Genomic DNA, 21,505 nt, shown 5'->3' on the forward strand with positions numbered 1-21,505 from the left:
ACAGTAGGCTATTAATTTTCCCATTGATGAAGCAAGAAAAACTTTGCTGATCTGAACAGAATAAATAAATAAATAAATAAATAAATAAATAAATAAATAAATAAATAATAAAAATAAAAAAGTAGGATTTTCTTTCGCTCCGTCGTGGGATTCCAAAGTGAAGCAAAGTAAAAGCGTTCTTCAGACCTTCATCCTGATCTTGGTTACTACTGAGGACGAATATTGAGGATGAGTGAATTTGATCTAATCTAATCTATTCTAATCTGCAGCAGTTCAGCTCTACATCCACATCACAGCGACTACGTGTTTACTTCTGTGCGGGTAAAAAAAAAAAAACAATGGAAGTCAAACTTTTTTTTTTCTAATGAAATTCTGATCAGACAGCTCACATGTAACCTACCTGGAAATATTCAGTTTCAAATCATATTTCCTGATTACTGTTGATGTTGCCACACCTGTATTCTGCTAAACCTGTTTTCAAAATATGTCCATTGCCCTTCAATAACAGGGATTAACAGGGAGCCTGTGTTAGCTTTGACATTGTGGGCTTGTAGATCAACAGCTTGTCAAATTTCTCAGAACAACGAGCAGGAGATCTACAGGAGCGAATGACTCGGCTTAAGTGTTGAAGTATTGAGCACAGCTCGGTTATTCGGCTGGAAGTACAAGCTCAACTGCTGCTGATTAGATTAGATTAGCTGATCCTTATTATTCGTCCTCGATAGAAACCGAGATCAGCATGAATGTGGCCCGAATTATAATTTGTAGAAATGAATCTCTCAAAAGTACTGGGACAGTCTGCTATTTCGGGTAGGATGATGAAGAGGAGAAGGCGGGTGATGAAGATGAGAAAGAGGAGGAGGAGGAAGAAGAGGATGACGAGGAAGAAGAAGAGGATAAGGAGGATGAAGAGGAGGAAGAAGAGGAAGGGGAGGATTATGAGGAGAAGAAAAGAAGGATGATGAAGAGAAGGCGGGTGATGATGAGAGAGAGGAGGAGGAGGAGGAAGAAGAGGATGATGAAGAAGAGGGAGAAGGGGAGGAAGAAGAGGACGGGGAGGATTATGAGAAGAAAAGAAGGATGATGAAGAGAAGGCGGGTGATGAGAGAGAGAGGAGGAGGAGGAGAAGGAGGAGAAGGAAGAAGAGGATGATGAGGAATAAGAGGATAAGGAGGGAGAAGAGGAGGAAGAGGACGGGGAGGGTTATGAGGAGAAAAGAAGGATGATGATGAGGTGAGGAGGAGAATGAGGAGGAAGAGGAGGAAGAGGAGGAGGAGGAATAAGAAAAGGAGGTCAAAGAGGTATAAATGAAATATGGAAAAATAAATGAAGAGACTTGTAAATTAGATTCTTTAACGAAAGGCACCGAGGAGTCGGCTTATGGTGACTGGGTGTAACTAGGCAACAAGACTCTCCCCTTTCACAGGACCTGAGTACATCCCAGTAACTCCACAGCTCTTTTGACCGAGGTTACATCCTTTAAGTGGACTTTGTGGAGCTTTATTCTAAAACCTGATTGAGATGCTGATCGGTCCTGATGGAGGCACAGTGACCTCGATAATGCTGATCTGAGCGACAACTGAATCAGCATCATCATTTTAACGTGAACTCTAAGAAACATTTCAACCTATCGATCAAGTCCTTATTCTGACTTCCAGTTTCTCTCAAACATAGAATATGTTAGTGGTTAAACTCGATCGGTCAATCAATAAATTACTCCAATTAAATCATTTATTTCTCTCTCTCTCTCACACCTGTCAATCACAGTGACCCTAGCCAATATGTAGAGAAGGACACATGTCTATGTGAAGCAGCCTAAGAAACAGATCAAGACTGGATTCATGCTGTATTCTTCGATGAGGCTACATGTACTAGACGTATGCAGCCACAAATAGCAACCCGAAGCATATATTCAGGCAAAGCTTCGTGTTGCTCTAAACATAGTCATGTTCAGCCAATAAATTACTGATAGAACGTTCATTCATTCTGAGGAAAAACAAAAATAGCAGTGAGTGGTAAAAAGATCCTCATGGTGGTGTTGAGTCAGGAGCCCGAAAGCGTGAAGGACGCAGATGGAGTTCGGCCGCTTTGCCGGAGTGGGTGGATGCTAAAATGTGCAGAAGACCTCGTCATATGAAACACCCACAGAGACCTCCTGAGTCCCTGTGAGGACAAAGCCACGGGCCAGACGCCAGCTTGGCCCCACTGTCGCTTTGCCAGTACAGAACAGAGCTGTTACTACCTAACTAGCTGTTCCTTTAAAAATAGCCTGACTTCCAAAGGAGCTCTAGGGAGACGAGTTCTGATCACCAGCTGCGTCTCCCTGGGAAAGGAGAAGTTAGGGAAAATGTCCTGTATTTCTACCTGAAAAGAAATCACAGTCAGCCATAACATTAAAACCACCTGCTTAATAGTGTGGAGATCCTCTTTTTCCCACCAAAACAGCTGTGAGCAGCGAGACACGGACTCCACAAGACCTCTGAAGGTGCGCTGTAGCGTCAGGCACCAAGACGTTAACTGCGGGTCTTACAGTGCTTTCACTTTTTCCGGTATCTGGGTTTCCATGACGCTGTCGCTGCTTCATCAGTTGTCCTTTCTTGGAGCACTTTTGGTAGCTACAAACCCCGGCACACCGGGAACACCACAATAGACCTGCTGTCTTTGAGATGCTCCAGTCCAGTCATCTAGTCATGACCGTTTGGCTCTTATCAACGCAACGACATCTTTACACGTAAACAATAAACACTGTAGCCATAGAAATGGCTGATGTATCCCACCCACTGTCAGAGGTCATTGTAATTGTGACATTCACTTGACCTCTGTGTCTATACACCACAGTATATGCAGTCACTGTCCACTTAAAAAGGAACACCTAAGTGTGTGTATGTGTGTGTGCGCGCGGTGTTTAGCTATCTAGCCAATTAGGTGGCAGCAGCACAGAGCATTAAATCATTACCATTGGAATTAAAATGCTGTTCCTGGGTTGGTTATTTGTCAGATTAGTGTGTGTGTGTGTGTTCCCTAAAACTTGAGAGCACAATTTTAAAAATGCTATACTTTGATGCATCATTCTATCTTTTAGAAAATGTTATTTTTAAAAATGCTTGAAACTCTTCAAAGCTTCACAGTCCAGGTCACTACAGCGCGGTATCACCGAACCGATGAACCCTCACACACTTCCTAGAAGCATAACGCTCGTTCACAGAATGTAACACAGCATGTTGCATGTTCTTGTGGGAGTCACACTACAGTCACACATGACGGAGAGATTAAACACGAGCCAGAGTCCATACAGCTCAGATTTCCTGGTATCTGTAGGCAGGTAAGCGGAAGGCGGTTTGTGTCTGGTGTCGCTGTGCACAAGGAAAAGGAAGCTAAACTCTGCGCTGCTCGTTTTTATTTTAAACATGTTCCGGATTAACTAAAAGTGCACAAGAAAGAGAGACAAAGCGAGCAGTGACTTTCACTTCAAGCAGTGATACTGAATTATTGTAGCAAAAAGGAGATTGGTGATTAATTACCTGTTAATCTCCACCTATTTTTCTTGATTTTACTTTAAATAAATAAATAAATAAATAAATAAAAAGAAAGAAAGAAATCTACACTATTATTATTATTGCAAAGACGGATTTTTTTATTTTTTTTTTAAACTCATTTACGTTCAAAGCAAACTTTACAAAGACACTAAATGCAGATTATTGGTGGGTTCTAGGGATTTGTGCATGACTTACATTTATATCATATACACAGCTGAGTAATTGAGGGTTAAGGGCCCTGCTCAAGGGCCTTTGAGTGGCAGCTTGGTGACCCTGGGATTCAAACTCATGACCATCCATTCAGTAGTCCAACACCTTAAACACGGAGTAACAACATCCCCAGACAAACTTCCAGCAACAAACCAGTTATTTATTTATTTTTTAGCTATGTTTTAACTATTTAGGTTTCAGATTTTAAAAACACTTATTTATTGCCATTTCTGTTTTTAAAAAATAAACAAATATGTGTCATAAATATATAATATTAATAAAATATTATGGCAAACATCACATCAACAGCTTTATAAGTCTAAATATTTTTATTAAATAATAAATAACCCATCAAGATGAATCAGAAAAGCTTTGACATATATCGCACGCCGAAAAAAATTTTTAATAAAAAAAACACAAGCATGATGAACATAACAGCAAGGACAGACAGGAATGAGACAGACAAACGCATGCACACACACACATACACAATAAGCGGGTAAGATGCTGGACTTCAGCTCAAAAGGTCAGTATTTAAAATCCCACTGTGGCCCTATGAGACTCAGTTAAATGTGATGCAGGCGTGTGCCAAGCACAGTCAATGTAAACAGTGTTTCTGCTATTCAGACCCACATGCAGGGATTTATTTTACCATAGAAACATGAGCAATCCATGCTGAAGCCTGTATTGGCTTAGCTAATTGGCATCTGTAACTCATCATGGCAGTTAACTAGGGAATGTTTAGTTTAGAGAATCCAGCCTACTTCTGTGTTGAGCTGACTTTGGTACAGCGCTCTTCTCCTAAGAACACAAACACAACTGAACCACGCAGGTGCTCGGCCCAGGTTAGCTCCTGCATCCCGTTACTGTGGTGTAATCTGACCACCAGGCTTTGTACATGTGTACAATTCAGGTCAGGTTAACCTTACTGCATTCAACAGTACAGGGGCAAAACACCCTGTATCAGCAGCTGTCCCCAAGGACAACCCAACAACCACCGATGTATTCAGAGAAGCCAGGTACCTTCAAACAAACACCACTGTAAGACGACGACACAAGAAAATCAGAGAAAACTAAATACAGAATGAAATCAAGAGAACAATTTTTCCTTCGTTATAGTTCTTCCTTAGGTAAAGTTTCTGGAAAAGACTGACCGTCTGACCTGAAACTTATCCTAGAGATTCAGAGCTCTGAGCCATTTAATTTTCGAGCTCCTCCCATTTGAACTACACAGTGGACAGAGAGAAGAAGGAGAAAAAATAAAGAAAAAAGAAAAAAAAACCATGGCCGCCTCCATGTTCTTCGTTTATTAGCAACACGCTAACTAGCAATTCCGCTTTTGATTTGGTAAAACTTGCAGAATTCGGAGGAATTGAGAAGACCGCCCCTAGCTCCTGAGTCAAGGTAGAGGTTTTGTTGCTGGTTAAGAAATAGGAGTTAGAAGGAGTTGGGTATAAAAACCACATAGCTCAAATATTCTGCGTTCCCTCAGAAGAACCAGAAGGTCTCTCTGCATTATTTGTGGCTCAATTAAGACCTCAAGCTTCCCAAACTAAAACTAAACTATTATTAACAACATACCTACACATTCATTTCATTCATTCATTTCCAGTAACCACACTGTTCCTGGAATCCCGTTCAGTCTTGCACCAGTACAGAGTGTGTGTGTGTGTGTGTGTGTGTGTGTGTGTGTGTGTGTGTGTGTGTGTGTGTGTGTGTGTGTGTGTGTGTGTGTGTTGCAGGAATACACCCTGGACAGGATGCCAGTTCATCACAAAGCACCACACATTCACACCCAGGGGCCAGTTAGAGTCACTGCCATGTACTGAGATTCGGGAAGAAAAAAGGCCTTTAAAAGGACAAAAGGAACACAAAAAGGAAGCTACAAAACCCTACACAGACAATTTCACACAATACATTTTAACACCATCTTATATAATAATCCATCTCAAAATTAAGGGACTGAACCTTTATCTCCACAACTTCTTGATGAAGATTAATTTCTAATGCTCCCGGATCCTCGTCTCCTGCCCAATTTGCAGCGGTACGAGCACAAACGTCACTGTCACGATGACACAAGAAGTAAAATACTGAGGAAAAGTGGGATGAAAGCCTACATTTCCACACACAGTCTGATTCTCTCAGTTTCCTTTAAATTGATGAAACGTGGTTCAATGAATATTTTAGCCGAATAAACAATATGAAAAGAAAACAGAAAGAGAACAACCCCGAATAAGGAGTAGTAGGAATTCGGCCATTCAAACACGCCCTGCTAAATTGCGAATCATTTGGTGCACTTGAGAATCGCTGCGAGGTGAAACCAACCAGACCTAATGAAAGCAATTCAACAGCACAAACAATTAAAAGAAAAATTGGTGCAGATTTTCAAAAATTAAATAAGAGCACTTTGATAATCAGCAGCTCGAGTTAAACACTTGTGACTGTCAGTGAGAAACTACTGAGTTCTTAGCTTTAAAAGCAACCTTCTGTTCATCTATATGCTTATCATTTCCTACAGTTGAGTCACTTCTGATAAAACCAACTGCCAAATAAACATGTCGAAAAAAATGTATTTAATCTAAGGCATTTATATACCACTTACTTTAAACAATGGAAATTACTTTGCAAATTATTATGTCTGCAAAGGCCAATCTGCTACCCAGGGTTATCATTATTATAACATCAAACAAACAAACAATAAATAAATAAATAAAAATAACCCATCAAATAAATAAAATTATATTTTCACGTTTTTAAAAATGTGATTAGATATTGCAGCCAAAACAATAAATAAAAAAATATTAATTCGTTTTTCATTATTATTTATTTAATCCAATAGTGGAATAGTGATGCATCTTATTGGAAATGGAAATGTTTCCATATAATAAAAAAGCATTATGGTATTTTTGTTAGGATGCTATTTTTATATATATTTATAAATAACACATATCGGCCACGTCTAAAAGTTTATTAAGCAAAAATATTAATATTAAAACTTCTAATCAAGGATTCAGTATTATAAGTAATATTCATATTATTCAGTAATACAAATCTTATAAATATAAACGTCTCATTCACTTATTTTAGCCCGTATGACTTTCCCATCCTTGGTGTTTCACTAACATAACCAACAGGTAACTGATGCTTCCAGCTACTTAACATTTTGTCTTCCAACTTTGGCCACACCTTCTGAGCACTTAAAGATCAGCTCTTTTGCGCATGCGTCAAAACCGCAATCACTTTCTCCCAAGCGACAGTAGGAAACACACAGCACTGTTTTTTTTTTTTTATTTTGTACGATTTACCGAAGTCATCGTGCTGCACAAAGTCGCGTTGTTGGTTTACATGCGCTTTAATTGCTCTTGGTAAATCATTCGGACTAATAACGTGTCATGTTGAAGCGCCTTGTTATTCTAAATGAATGAACACGGATATAAAAGCAACTCCATTGAAGTCATGTTGACGGAATATCTTCATAGCAAAACCGACCTGCAACGCACGCGTCACCTTTTGGGTTCTCTAACCATGATGCGTAAAATAAATCTGGTGTAAAGCGAAATATTTAAATTCCCTACAACACAAAACAACCCTCTACAGGTTGCACCGTAGCAGAAGGGAATTAGTTCAGTAGGTTAAATCTGATCATATGCGTCCTATTGAACATAAATACTGTAATACGATATTAATGTACAATAAAATGCACAATAAAATGTTTTTGTGACCTGTGTGTGTGTGTATATATATATATATTATATGTGTGTGCATATATGTATATATGTGTGTGTGCGCGCGCGCGAGCTGAACTGCGGTGTTGCCGAAACCCAATGCGCGCTTCTGAACTAAATATAGTAAAGTTTAAAATACGGACCATTTTTCTATATAAACGCACATGACGTGTAATAGTCTAGATAATTCAGAAGTGCATGTGTTTTTATAAATCTGTTAGCTAGCTAGCCACAGACGTTTGGAGACGCAGCTCCTTCTCCATAAGCGCGAGCGAAATGTGGGTCATCACCAGGCCTCCGGACTGGACAAGCTACAGGGACAACAAATAATAACAGCGCCGGGTTGTTTTTCCTGGGTTTTTTTCTTCCCAGTCAGCGTTAAAACAAATGCTGCACTAGACATTTGCCTGGTGTCTTTTTTTTATTATTATTATTTTTTTAAATCATAAACATGCAAAACGCCGTCCTTACCTAGTTTATTCGCCGTCATTAGGGGATCTCGCGCTCCTTGTTTTGGTTTAGACGCCTGCGTTGGATTGACTGGAGTTACAAAAACAGCAGGGCCTACCCTGGGCTTCCCGAACGCATGCGCAGTAGGCACTAAGCGACAGCAGTAGCAGCAGCCTACACAATCTGGCAACCCACGAGCGAGCTAGCGCGAGGAGAATATTTAACCACATACTTTTAATATTTTATATAATAATAATAATAATAATAATAATAATAATGATAATAATAATAATTCTTTAGCAGCGCAATCATATGATTCCTCATCATTTTACAGTAATCATTCTGGAAAATATTTTTAATCTTTAATTCCAAATTTGTTTTCTTTTTTGATTTATTTCTATATTATAACATAAATTTATTTTATAATATATTTTTTAAACCGAACGAGCTTCGTTGTGTGTGTGTGTGTGTGTGTGTGTGTGTGTGTGTGTGTGTGTGTGTGTGTGTGTGTGTGTGTGTGTGTGTGTGTGTGTGTGTGTGTGTGTGTGTTATACAAGCGCCCCCAATCTAATGTGTCTCTCATTCTTTTGGCGGAAGGCCAATTAGGTCAAACTCACCAGACAGCCAACCTTGACTGGTAGCGTGTAAAAGTTGTGTCAGAATTCTGAATGACACTGAACTTGTCCAATCAGAGAGTCGTGCGTGTGTGGGCGTCACCATAGGCGGAAGTGTGTGTGCTGATATTCGGAATAACTCACCATTTTATGTTAGTAAATGTTTTTTTATGGATTTTTTGTTTTCAAAAATCACACACGTTTGTACTATTGCAAATATTAAATGTAAAATATATATTTGCATTTATAATTATAATCATATATATAAGAACATACCTAAAATTCTAATTCCTGTATAATTGCAGTATAATTATAAATCCTGTATAATTAGATGTATAATTCAGGATTACTAAAGGGATGAGATATCTTCAAGCAATCCATCCTTCCATTTTCTGAGATCACTCATTCTCATGTTCAAGTGGTAAATATCATACATCTGCCACCAATTAAGTGTTTCTGTAGGTTTCTGGTAGAGAAGGGGGACTCAAGTCATATGACTTGACTCGAGTCAGACTTAAGTCACAAATTTAAGACTTGAGACTTGCTTGACAAATATTTAAAAAAGACTCGACTTGACTTTGACTTGACATTCATGACTTGAGACTTAGCCTACTTGTGACTTGCACATGTGTGACTTACTCCCACCTCTGGTTTCTGGTGAAGTTACAGAGCTTATAACGCAAATATAGGCTCTGATTAGGGAAAGGTATCGATCATAAGAGTTTATGAAACTCCATTATCAAGTAGGACTTTGTCATGACTATATCACCTCAGACCATGTGTCAAAATAGGTCGTGGTCTGTTGAGAACTTTTGTGGCTTAATTCTGAATTATATTTTTGGCCCAGAAACAAGAGAACTCATCCCCCAAAGACCACATTACCTGTGGTGGAGCATGGTGGTGGTGGCACCATACTATGGAGCTGCTTATCCACAGCTAGGACTTGGATAAAGACGATACACTAGAATATATTTTTGCAGCATATTAATACATAATATACAATTTGATGTTTGTAATCACAGTATTTTTTTCTTCCTTACTAGATACAAAAGAGAAATGTATTTATTAATGTTAACAATGTCCTCTCACTGAAAAAAAAATACATCACCTTGACATAATTATGAAATGGGTTTCTTTATGGGGTTCTAATGAACTATTTCTTTATACAGTTACACACACAATCACACACACTTTTTTTGCGTTGGTCCTAAAAAAAATCTAATGGGGTGTATTTTGTTGTGTTATACTGTATATATTTAATACATATATTAAAAACGTTATATGAAAGTTTCCTAGATTCCTAGACACTTTGAGCCATCTAGTGGCCATAATGTAGAGCTTTATGCTGTGTGTTATAGTCTTGTTTTAAACGTAAACACACAGTAAATATAATACATTTAGTTCTTATGAAGCTTATCCCATAAACACTATTTATTAAATTGATGTGTGAGGAACATCATCAGAATTTTTGCTGTAGACAGTGTCAATGTTCTGACTTAATATTAATAATATCCACAAGATGGCACTGGACATATAAATGATATTGCCACACATTCTTTTCACAATGCAAACACAACGCATTAACCTTCATGAATTCATCGTTTAGAAAACTCTTCAGACATCATCTTTCTGCACAGCTTTAAACAATACACTAAATATGGTTCTTCCTCAAACTGTTCCAACAAATTTGGAAGCACACAATTGTACAGGGTGTGTTTGTAGCATTATTACTTCCTCTTTACTGGAACCAAGAGGCCCAAACCTGTTTCAGCCTGACATTGTGAAAAGCTATGAACAAAAAGTGAGCTCCATGAAGACATGGTGTGTTAAGGTTGGAGTAGAAAAACCTGAGTGTCCTGCACAGAGTCCTGACTCAACCCCACTGAACACCTTTGGGATGAACTAAAACCCCAGGCATCCTCACTATTACAACATCAGTGTCCGATCTAATGCTCTTGTAGCTGAATGATTACTAATCCCCATAGTCATGCTTCAAAATCTAGTGGAAAAGCCTGATTGATTTAAAATGGCTTGAATGTGACGTGACACGTACGGTGACCCATACTCAGAATTCGTTCTCTGCATTTAACGCATCCTAAGTGCACACACACAGCAATGAACACACACACACCATGAACACACACCCGGAGCAGTGGGCAGCCATTTATGCTGCGGCACCCTGGGAGCAGTTGGGGGGGTTCGGTGCCTTGCTCAAGCATCATTCGTGGCCGGCCCGAGACTCAAACCCAAAACCTTAGGGCTAGGAGTCAGACTCTCTAACCATTACTCAGCCATGACTTCCCCCAAATATATAGACAGCTCTCTGGCCTTCATGCTGGTTTATCCTTTTTAACAACAAATACAGATTTCACAGGCTCAATACAAGCATAGTTTCAGAGATATTAATTGTTTAACCAATCTTATTACACCCTTTTCATCATTAGAAAAACGAGTGGGTTAAAAACTAAAGTTAAAAATCTAAGTTGTTTAACACAACTAGAGTTTTTGATTACACACACACACACACACACACACACACACACACACACACACACACACACACACACACACACACACACACACACACACACACTCCCACATGCACAAAATGGTGTTCTTATTCTCTGACCTAGTAAAATAACACGAGGATGTGTTTCTGATAGATTTCAAAAACTCTTCTATAACACTTCTGTAAGTCTATAGCTAAACACTGTGAACATCATAAAATTAGTAGTGCAGATTAGAGAAAAGTGCAAATTATATTGTTTGGAGTTTACAAGTCAATGTAAGTCAATGTTTAGATTAAATTTCTGTGGTGTGTGTGTGTGTGTGTGTGTGTGTGTGTGTGTGTGTGTGTGTGTGTGTGTGTGAATGAGAGAGAGAGAGAGAGACAGAGAGAGAGAGAGAGAGAGAGAGAGAGAGAGAGAGAGACTTGCTGCTGATTATAATTCGAAATAAATATTACTTTCCATGACTTTATATATGTTGCAAACGTAAACTGAATGAAAGCAACTATATCATTGAAAATTTAAAGTATGGTTTCAGACTGTTTTGGCAGAGAGAGAGAGAGAGAGAGAGAGAGAGAGAGAGAGAGAGAGAGAGAGAGAGAGAGAGAGAGAGAGATTCACAATAACCAGTTTCTCAAAATCACATTGCAGAATGACTTTAATTTAAAAGACACAACATGTTTACACGATTAAGACCTGTGGACCAAAAAAAAAAGATTTTATTTAATTTTTTAATTAATTCTATTTACATTTAGTATCACTATACACCATATAGGGGTGATAAGCGGACCAAGGATAGGTGCCTCAGGGTTTTCTGGTTCTCCTTAAAGGCTAATCAGCTGCTCCACAGGAAAAGGACCATGTTGTGGTACAAAGACAAAATGCCTAAGATTTACAGCAGAACATACAGGTTAAGAGAAGGTGTTCAGGAAGTGTTCCATTGCTCATTGGGTTTTCTTTTTGTTCTCTATTTTTGTACTTTTTTTTTCTTTTTTCTTTTTTTATTATTATTATTATTTATTTTTTTAACACATATTCTGTCGACCGTCTCCCATTACGCGGCTGTGAAGAAAAATAAATAAATAAATAAATGACTGGATGTACTCTCAGTAACATTGATTTTCCATCACAGTTTGCATCATTTAGTGGTATGACTTTATAAACACATGAAGAACAAGTGAGTAATCATTAATACCTACCCTATATAAGAAGTATCCTCTACTCTGGATAAGGCGTGGGGTCTCCTGTACAAAAAGAACACTTTGTTAGATATACACCACAACACGAGCAAGAAATACAGAACAGGAAACAATTCGCTTTTCGATAAAGTAATGTACAGTATTGTTACCGGACTGTTTCCCATAAAATACCGTACAGTACTATTATTATTCATCCATCCAAACTCCTGCTAGAAGGGATATTTTCCCACTGCTGTATTTTAAGCTACTATACAAAGCAGAAAAGGAACTAAACGACTCAATTTTGAATCAGTACTGAATCAGTATTAACATCACTGGTTTAAGGATCTTCAGTGATTTGATTTGATTCAATTTAAGTTTATTTGCAAAGCACTTTTAAGAGCGGACATGTGCGCCAAGCAGCTTTACGGAAATATATCAATTCAGGATATAGCCTATATTTTTTTGTTTAGAAATGAACCCCTAATGAGCAAGTCAGAGGTGACATTGATGAAGAAAAACTCACTGTCGTTCCTCATCTGTATGACACCGGACAGTGTGATTATAAATCATTTCCCTTCTGTAACTTATATACTGTGTATATATATATATATATATATATATATATATATATATATATATATATATATATATATATATATATATATATATATACACACACAGTATTTACTTAAAAATGTGCACTAATGTGACCAGAAATGTCCTACAAGTTTAAAGTCTATCTTTCTGAAGTTATGAACTGTTCACGGATGGAGCTTTGAATATAAAACCGCATCGCAGTTCATTGCAATTGCAGACCAACTCCATCTTCATGCTTTCTTAGTGGTGATGTCATTTTCCATGATTCTAGTGCTTTTGGCTTAGCTGTGTGAGACATCGAACATTCTCCATGATTCATCTTCTTCTGAATGTACAGTCATAACCCGGACATGGCGTTAAAATGTTCATAAATGTTTTGAGTATAAACAGGATCTGCTAAAGCAAAGCAGGATGTTTACAACCTAGACTTTTTTCTTTTTTTTTTCATTTCAAGAATTGTGCCCCAAAGTCCACAATGTTTCTATCCACAATGTGTATTGCTGAAGCTTTTATATACTGTAAGACCACAGGTGAACATCCTTAAATTGCTTGAAGAGTACAAGCTGCTTGACATGCCTGCTGATGCTTTAGTATCTGTGCTGTACAGTGCTGGTCAGGGCGGATAATTTTAGTCGATAATAACCAGGCAAATGGAAAAGAACAGCTAATTCCACTAATTTTGAAGCACACTGCAACATTTATGCTTGGGAAGGGATGCGGGGAAGCAGAAACGAGCGCAAGTGCATCCGCCAGAGACGTTCACACACACGCTCGGTCTTTTACAGATGCAAACGTTATGGGGAAATTTTGCACAGCAAAGTATACAAAAGATCGTGGATATAAATATTCCGTTGAACGTTAGTATTCATCTTCCTGGATCCCAACAGATTCTCTCACAATCACAACATGAATTAACTAATGAGAAGGAGAACTGCTTATTCTCCTGGGGTCCAGAGGTGCGAGCGAATGAAGTGAATCATTATGGCCAAAGGTGAATCAGAACCTATTAAATAAGAATTAAATTTCCTTTTAGAATGATGTCACCCTGCAGCTCATAACTGAAAAAAAAAACAATAAACAACAACAACAAGCAATGAATGACACAGTGTGACATGGTAGATTACAACCAAATCCGTAATAGACGTAACAGCATTGGTTAATTTTAGTAGTAGTGTGTAACTCTGTCATTACGCTTGCACGATAAGATGTAATGCTGATAAAGTGTCAATTAAGGCATCGCAACTATCTGAGAGATGTAATGTGTGATTCACCAAAGCTCAACACAGCGGAAGTGGAGAAATAGAGAGAGAGAGAGAGAGAGAGAGAGAGAGAGAGAGAGAGAGAGAGAGAGAGAGAGAGAGACCGGGAGAACACGATGCGTAGCGTGATCGAGAGCTAGAGATCCAGATAGAGAGCGCGCAGCGCGCGCGCGAGCGACGACGAGCTCGCGATCTATCATCTCGATACACCTCTACACTCTCTCACATTCTCACTTTCTCTCTCGCTATATAGATCGCGCTTCAGCCTCGACAGCTCTCTATCTTGTGTGTTTTGTGTGTGCTCTCGCTCTCTCTATCCGACTACCCCTATACACTCTCGCTCCCCTCGCCACCGTAGTGTGCGATCGCTCCGCATCGCGCGAGCGCGCGCGCGCTCGTCAGAGCGCGAGCTCGCTCTACTCTCTCGTCTCGCACCTGGCGCCTTCTCGCGTCTCCGTCGCCAGTCGCGCGCTCGATCGCTCGCGCTAGCGCTAGCGACTGCGGCGCGCACGCGCGCACGCGCGAGAGCGCGCGCGCAGAGCGAGCTCCCCGGACGCACCACGGAGCACAGTAAGAGCGCAGAGAGCGAGCGAGCGCGCGACGACGAGCGAGCGCGCGCGCGCGCGCGCGCCACAGCTCCACCGCAGCGCACGTCGACACTGAGGGGGGGAGAGAAAGAAAGACGGCAGAACATGAAATGCAAGAATGAGAGAATATGTGTGTGTGTGTGTGTGTGTGTGTGTGTGTGTGTGTGTGTGTGTGTGTGTGTGTGTGTGTGTGTGTGATTATTTTAGAGTATGAGATCAGACTATATGAAGAGAAAGAAGGCAGAGGATACATACATGTGATGCTACTCTTCTGCGTCTTCTGTTATGGAGCTGCGGTATTAACTGCAGGAGAGGGTGGAACACAGAAGACTGACACACACACACACACACACACACACACACACACACACGCACGCACACACACCCACACACACAAACACACACACACAAACACACACACACAAACACACACACACACAAACAAAAGGGACACAAAGAGAGATGACAACCATGAACAACTGCCAGAAGTATTAGGGTGTGGATCGCAAAGAAGATAGATGATAGAGCAGACACACCCACACACCCACACACCCACACACACACACACACACACACACACACACACACACACACACACACACACACACACACACACACACATCAGCACTTTTCTTGCTCTAACACTCAAAGCCACAGGAGCAGTGTAGTAAAGGAGTTTGTGTGTTTTGGTGATTTGGAGCAGCTGCTGCAGCACAAAAAAATTATGTTTTTGACTTTAATAGAACCAGTATAGCTCTACTAATATATAGTTAGTACACACACACACACACACACACACACACACACACACACACACACACACACACACACACACACAATGACAGTCAGTGCAGTCCAAATAACGCAATTAAAGCCTTTGCCAGGAAAAAGCCTCTGCTTTAGGGTTCAATCATTTCATTAAAGTCTAAATCTCAAAAAAAAAAAAAAAAAAAAATCAGGACCAGCTGATAGACAAATTATTTCCCAGATTCTTTAAAATATTCTAACTTTGGATGAAAACGACAGCAACAACAACCAGCACATTTGGTTTCATCTATAAACATAGGTAAAATATCATTTTATGGCTTATTTTAATAGCTGTATGTACATGTCTAGTGGCTATGAACATCAGCTGGTCCCTTTAAAAATCCTTTATTACTGCAGTGAGTTGAGCTGAAAGACTTGATCGTGTCCTGTTAACAATACAGTGATTATACTCTGAGCTCTTCACCTCTTCAGAAGCAGAAATGATTTATTTATAGAAGTGTCCTTATACTAAATTTATATACTGATATATACTGAACCTTATACGGTGCTTTTTACATCCCAGCAGCAAACTTATATATCATGTCTAAAAATGTATAAAACCTTTACATGTAAAATTTTGACATTTAAAATAAAATCTCCTAGAAATTATTGTTAATTTTCTATTGAAATAAATAGATAGATAGATAGATAGATAGATAGATAGATAGATAGATAGATAGATAGATAGATAGATAGATAAATGTTTTGATAAGCTGAATGATATTCAATTGTAATATAAATAAACTCCATCTAAGAATCCTACAAAACTTCTATAATTATTTTATGTGTTGTAATTTAAAATAATTATAATTTTAACTGCTCTGATTTAAAGAATCTCCTCTTCCAAGCAATATATTATGTTGTTAATCCTTGGATTTGTTATAATAATAATAATAATAATAATAATAATAATAATAATAATAATAATAATAATAATAATAATAACTATTATTATTATTATTATTATTTTATTTTTTTGAATAGTTAATAGTAGTTAATGCTATAATTTTCCTCAAGTAACTAATTGTTCTAGTTCTATTTATTTATTTATTTAAGTGTAATGTAACAACCATATAACATCGACACTGTTAGACAGAAATATTTTAGAGATTTTGGCTCTAAATAATAATTTGAATTGAATAATGCACGCAAACTTTAAGATTTGTGGCAGATCTCGAAAAGCTGTTGGAAGCAGGAGTAAATGTTGTCTTTTCTTAGAAAGTAAAAATAAACTGCCGATTTTTTGCGCTTTCGGTCATGTTAGAGATCACAGCTCTCAAGTAAGAAATTTATAACGACCGGGATTATAACATATCATAGACATTCACGGGAGCAAGTGACTAAGACTAATAATTTAGGAAACTTTATATGAATGTCATTGAATCTGTAAGATGCTTTAATGCATTTTATGGAAATGTTTTGAGGAAACTATATGGAGCCCTGTTGTGGTGAAATGTACAGACTTTAGAGACTGTAGTCATCACCTCAGTAAGAAATGAATGTATCTACAGACCATATAAAACTCCTGCCAGTTCTATCTCATTACCATGATGAAATGTTTAGGGTTGTGACGAACGCAGGCTGTTCAGTCGCTGTCTGTTTTGTTGTAAAGCAACTGTGCAGCTCGACAGCAACACAAACTGCAAAATTGACAGTACTGAAGTAAGACAAACTGAATAATGGATTTAGTTTCGTAGAGTCCCTTTGATTTTCTTTTACTATACATTTGTTAGCGTTGTTAGCCAAGACAGCCAATTAAAGCAAGCTTCAGTTCTGCAGAGGTGAAGTGAAGCTCATTGTTCTTCATCCCTGTGTGTGTGTGTTTAATGTGTACAATGTGTGTGTGTGTGTGTGTGTGTGTGTGTGTGTGTGTGTGTGTGTGTGTGTGTGTGTGTGTGTGTGTGTGTGTGTGTGTGTGTGTGTGTGTGTGTGTGTGTGTGTGTGTGTGTGTGTGTTTAATGTGTACAACGTGTGTGTGTGTGTGTGTGTGTTTAATGTGTACAATGTGTGTGTGTGTGTGTGTGTGTTTTGTGTGTACAATGTGTGTGTGTGTGTGTGTGTGTTTAATGTGTATGTGTGTGTGTGTGTGTGTGTTTTTAATGTGTACAACGTGTGTGTGTGTGTGCGTGTGTGTGTGTGTATGTGTGTGTTTAATGTGTCTAACGTGTGTGTTGTGTTTGTGTGTGTGTGTGTGTATGTGTGTGTGTGTGTGTGTGTGTGTGTGTGTGTGTGTGTGTGTGTGTGTGTGTGTGTGTGTGTGTATGTGTGTGTATGTGCGTGTGTGGTGTGTGTGTGTGTGTGTGTGTGTGTGTGGTGTGTGTGTGTGTGTGTGTGTGTGTGTGTGTATGAAATGCTTTACTGCCTTACAGATAATAATAATACGCAGCTGGGAGACAATGTGCAATGTTGCAGTATAATGACAAGTAAGCAGCAGATTAGTAACAAGAGCTCTTAAAAACAACGTACCGTCCCATCAGGCAATCCAGTATTCGGCTTAGTGTAATGAAATAAAAACTACACAAACGCACATTCAAACAAAACGCACGTTCAGGTCGAGACAAGAGAGAAGACGCACCGGAGGATGTAAAAAAAACCCAGAAAGAAACACAGTAAAACATAGAAAGTACATGTAGGCAAGCGTAAAAAGACGTGCACAGGTACACAAACATGTTTACAGGACCACAGGGAAATAGAAAAAAGGTGGAGGTTATGATGCTGTTAGACAGTAATTAAAGAAATTAGTGAATGTTTGTGTGTGTCTGTGTTTTCGTGTGTGTGTGTGTGGGATCTTACCCTTTTTGTTGTTTCTCGGGCTTCCGGCTCCTGTATATATACAGATAGAGTCAAACTTTTCCTCAACTAGATAATATAATTTGATAATATTCAGTGATTTAATGTAAACAGGAAAGATAGAAAGATTTTACCTGAGATTTAGGCAACAGTCCCTGCATCCAGTCACACAGATCCCACAGTGTGTCCAGTGTCTGCAGGAGAAGTGCAGAGATACCGACAGTTTAACTGCACAGGCTTCATGCTAATGAATGGTTTCAGGCTAACAGAGACGTTTCCTGAGCTTTATACGGAGCCGAGACGTCCTGAGAGAAATGTTTATTTGCAGCATTTAAGGCTGTATGAAAAGAGCCTCACTCACCCTGAGGGGTCGTTCTTCAGGAAGGAGGGATGAGCATGCGCTATCTATCTGTGTATATAGAAACAAACATCAACCAGAAAACCTCAACGGTAGAAAATCACACAAAGGGTCATAAGCTTTAAATGTTAAACTCTCATTGAACTGTTTCTACATTAGATATCACACACACACACACACACACACACACACACACACACACACACACACACACACACACACACACACTCACACTCACACTCACACACACACACACACACACACACACACACACACACACACACACACACACTTACACATACTTTCTCTCATTCTTGCTTTCTCATGTTCTACCATCTTTCTTTCTCTCTCTCTCTCTCTCTCTCTCTCTCTCTCTCTCTTTCTCTCTCTCTCTCTCTCTCTTACTACTGCTTTTTCTCTCTTCCTCTCTCGGTGTGTCTCTCTTTCTCCTGCTCTCTCTCTCTCTCTCTCTCTCCTGCTCTATCTCTCGCTCTCTTTCTCCTGCTCTATCTCTCTCTGTCTCCTGTTCACTCTCTCTCTCGCTCTCTCTCTCTCTCTCTCTCTCTCTCTCTCTCTCTCTCTCTCTCTCTCTCTCTTTCTACTGCTTTTTCTCTCTGCCTCCCTCTGTGTGTCTCTCTTTCTCCTGCTCTCTCTCTCTCTCTCTCTCTCTCTCTCCTGCTCTCTCTCTCTCTCTCTCTCTCTCTCTCTCTCTCTCTCTCTCTCCTGCTCTCTCTCTCTCGCTCTCTCTTTCTCTCTCTCTCTCTCGCTTTCTACTGTTCTGTCTCTATCTCCTGTTATCTCTCTCTCTCTCTCTCTCTCACTTTCTACTGTTCTCTCTCTCTTTCTCCTGGTATCTCTCTCTCTCTTTCTCCTGTTATCTTTGTCTCTCGCTCCTGCTATTTCTCTCTCTGTCTGTGTCTGTGTGTGTGTCTCTCTCTCTCTCTCTCTCTCTCTCTCTCTCTCTCTCTCTCTCTCTCTCTCTCCTCTTTCTGTCTCTCAGTGGTTAGTCTCTGTTTACAATATTTAAACCAAAATAAAGACCAAAATATAGTTATACATTCTAAACAGTATAAAGAGGACAGAAGCTATTTAATTAAATTATGGCTGTACAATAATATCTTTAATGTGTGTATTGTGTGTTTGTGTGTGTTACATGAATTAAAGGATAGCTTTCATACCTGGTTCATCAGCTTGTCATTCTCTGTAGTAGCTAGATCGAGAAACGGTGGAGCACCTATTTAACACACACACACACACACACACACACACACACACACACACACACACACACACACACACACACACACACACACACACACACACTTCTGAGTGCTGAATTAACAGCAATAGCTTTTGTGGATTTATGTAAACACTGTGTTCAGTGTTAGTGGTGAGTTTTGCACTCCACTAGTAATCTACTGTAGAGTTACCAATGGTCAGAAAAGCATTTAGAAAACTACTATAGCCAGGATTTTACTAGACACACAGGAGAGAAAAGTTTACCGATTTCCTTTTTTGATTACCAAGAAACAATCCACTATACAAACCTGAATTAATTAATTGTATGTATTTATTGTATGACTTTATAACTTGGTCAGAAACAAATGTGGAAAAAACCCAGATATCAGATATCCTTGTAGATCAGATATCATTTGTTCCTCTAAAAACATATAGGTTTTGACTTTAGGGGGACATTTGGTTGGTCCACATGCATAAATCTACTGAAAAAAATTCAATTCACAAATAAATCAATAAATAAAACATGCAGCTTTTATTTACAAAATAAACAACCAAACAAAATCTATTATTAGGTTAGAATAAGAATTATGACTTGATATGAATAGCAACACAAACGTGTGTGTGTGTGTGTGTGTGTGTGTGTGTGTGTGTGTGTGTGTGTGTGTGTGTGTGTGTGTGTGTGTGTGTGTGTGTGTGTGTGCGCGCGCTCACGTCAAAACCCCACACTGCACCAATCCTGCGTACAATCAACTCTCCAAATGAAAGTACAAATTTACAAGAGCTTGCGCAAAGAGTTTACACATTAATTATTCTTTTTTTTAATTAAAGCGCACAGATTAAATAATAAGCGCACTGCCTATAGGTCTCAAGTCTCTGTTTACACTCTTCCTGTTTACACAACGGAGAAAAATCAGCCCAAGTGCTAACGTTTTAACGCAGTATTGTGTTTCTTCACAGCTACATTGTGGTCCTGTTGCACTAAAACACTTTATCAACTCATCCTTTTAATTTAAAGAAGAAGAAAAAATAAATCTGGCTATTAACAATAATCAATTTTAGATGAAATTATATAGACTGGAATAGAAAGATTTATTTACTTTAAAGCCAAATACAGATGAAATACAGTCGGAAATGACTAACACACACAAAAATGAATCTGTTTTTGCAGTGTAATATTTCTTGCTTGCTCTTTAGTCTCTCCGCTGTAATACTTTGTTACTTTACTGGTAATTATGTGATGGTTAAAAGTCAGGATTGTGCGTTTTCTGCACCAGTCACTCCTTTTACGCACGGACTCTCCATAACGCGCGCGCGCTGAGTTTCTAGCAATAAAAGGAGGAGTATAAATAAATATAAAACTTGTTCTGTGTTGAGTAAAGAGTATATGGATACAGATATATGTACCTGTGCAGGGGGCTATGGCTGAGATGAGCAGTAGGGCGAGTGCGAGGCTTGTGCTGTGTGAAGGACTCATCGTGCCGACGCTGCCGCTTCCCAAAGCTCCTTTGCGCCACTGGTTCCTCTTCATGGTTCCTCCTGCACTGTTTTCGTATGCCGCAGGTCCTCGTGCTTCAGGCACGTTCTTCCTTCTGATTTCCTCTTGCTTCCAACCAAAGGATTTTGAAGGCTTGAGGTTACACCCTTT

General features: G+C 39.1%; 2 protein-coding genes across 4 annotated transcripts in view; both read right to left on the reverse strand.

Annotated features, from left to right (window-relative positions):
• The window catches only part of clocka (clock circadian regulator a), a 60,069-nt gene extending 51,976 nt beyond the window's left edge, over positions 1–8,093 (reverse strand). For all 3 annotated transcript variants that reach the window (XR_007138078.1, XM_027146154.2, XM_027146153.2), the window contains exon 1: positions 7,943–8,093. The gene's annotated coding sequence lies outside the window, so the exon portion shown is untranslated. The remainder of the gene's footprint in view (positions 1–7,942) is intronic.
• Positions 8,094–12,052: 3,959 nt separating this feature from the next.
• nmu (neuromedin U) lies at positions 12,053–21,505 on the reverse strand. Its single transcript, XM_027146144.2, has 9 exons — positions 21,265–21,505; positions 19,800–19,855; positions 18,625–18,672; positions 18,398–18,457; positions 18,267–18,296; positions 17,940–17,987; positions 14,922–14,996; positions 12,242–12,286; positions 12,053–12,104 (listed from the first exon to the last, which is right to left on the reverse strand). The coding sequence occupies exons 1-9, from the start codon at positions 21,386–21,388 to the stop codon at positions 12,060–12,062; spliced, it is 531 nt and encodes a 176-aa protein (XP_027001945.1). The 5' UTR covers positions 21,389–21,505; the 3' UTR covers positions 12,053–12,059.

This window comes from Tachysurus fulvidraco, chromosome 16, assembly GCF_022655615.1.
Source record: "Tachysurus fulvidraco isolate hzauxx_2018 chromosome 16, HZAU_PFXX_2.0, whole genome shotgun sequence".
Classification (NCBI taxonomy): Eukaryota; Metazoa; Chordata; class Actinopteri; order Siluriformes; family Bagridae; genus Tachysurus; species Tachysurus fulvidraco.

Excerpts from the sequence above, each read along its gene's own strand:
- nmu (XM_027146144.2), bottom strand. The coding sequence starts at position 21,388 with ATGAAGAGGAACCAGTGGCGCAAAGGAGCTTTGGGAAGCGGCAGCGTC. Across the intron at positions 18,297-18,397 it reads GACTGTTGCCTAAATCTCAG|GAGCCGGAAGCCCGAGAAAC; the intron begins GTAAAATCTTTC and ends GTATATATACAG. Across the intron at positions 12,105-12,241 it reads GAGGATACTTCTTATATAGG|CCGCGTAATGGGAGACGGTC; the intron begins GTAGGTATTAAT and ends TTTTCTTCACAG.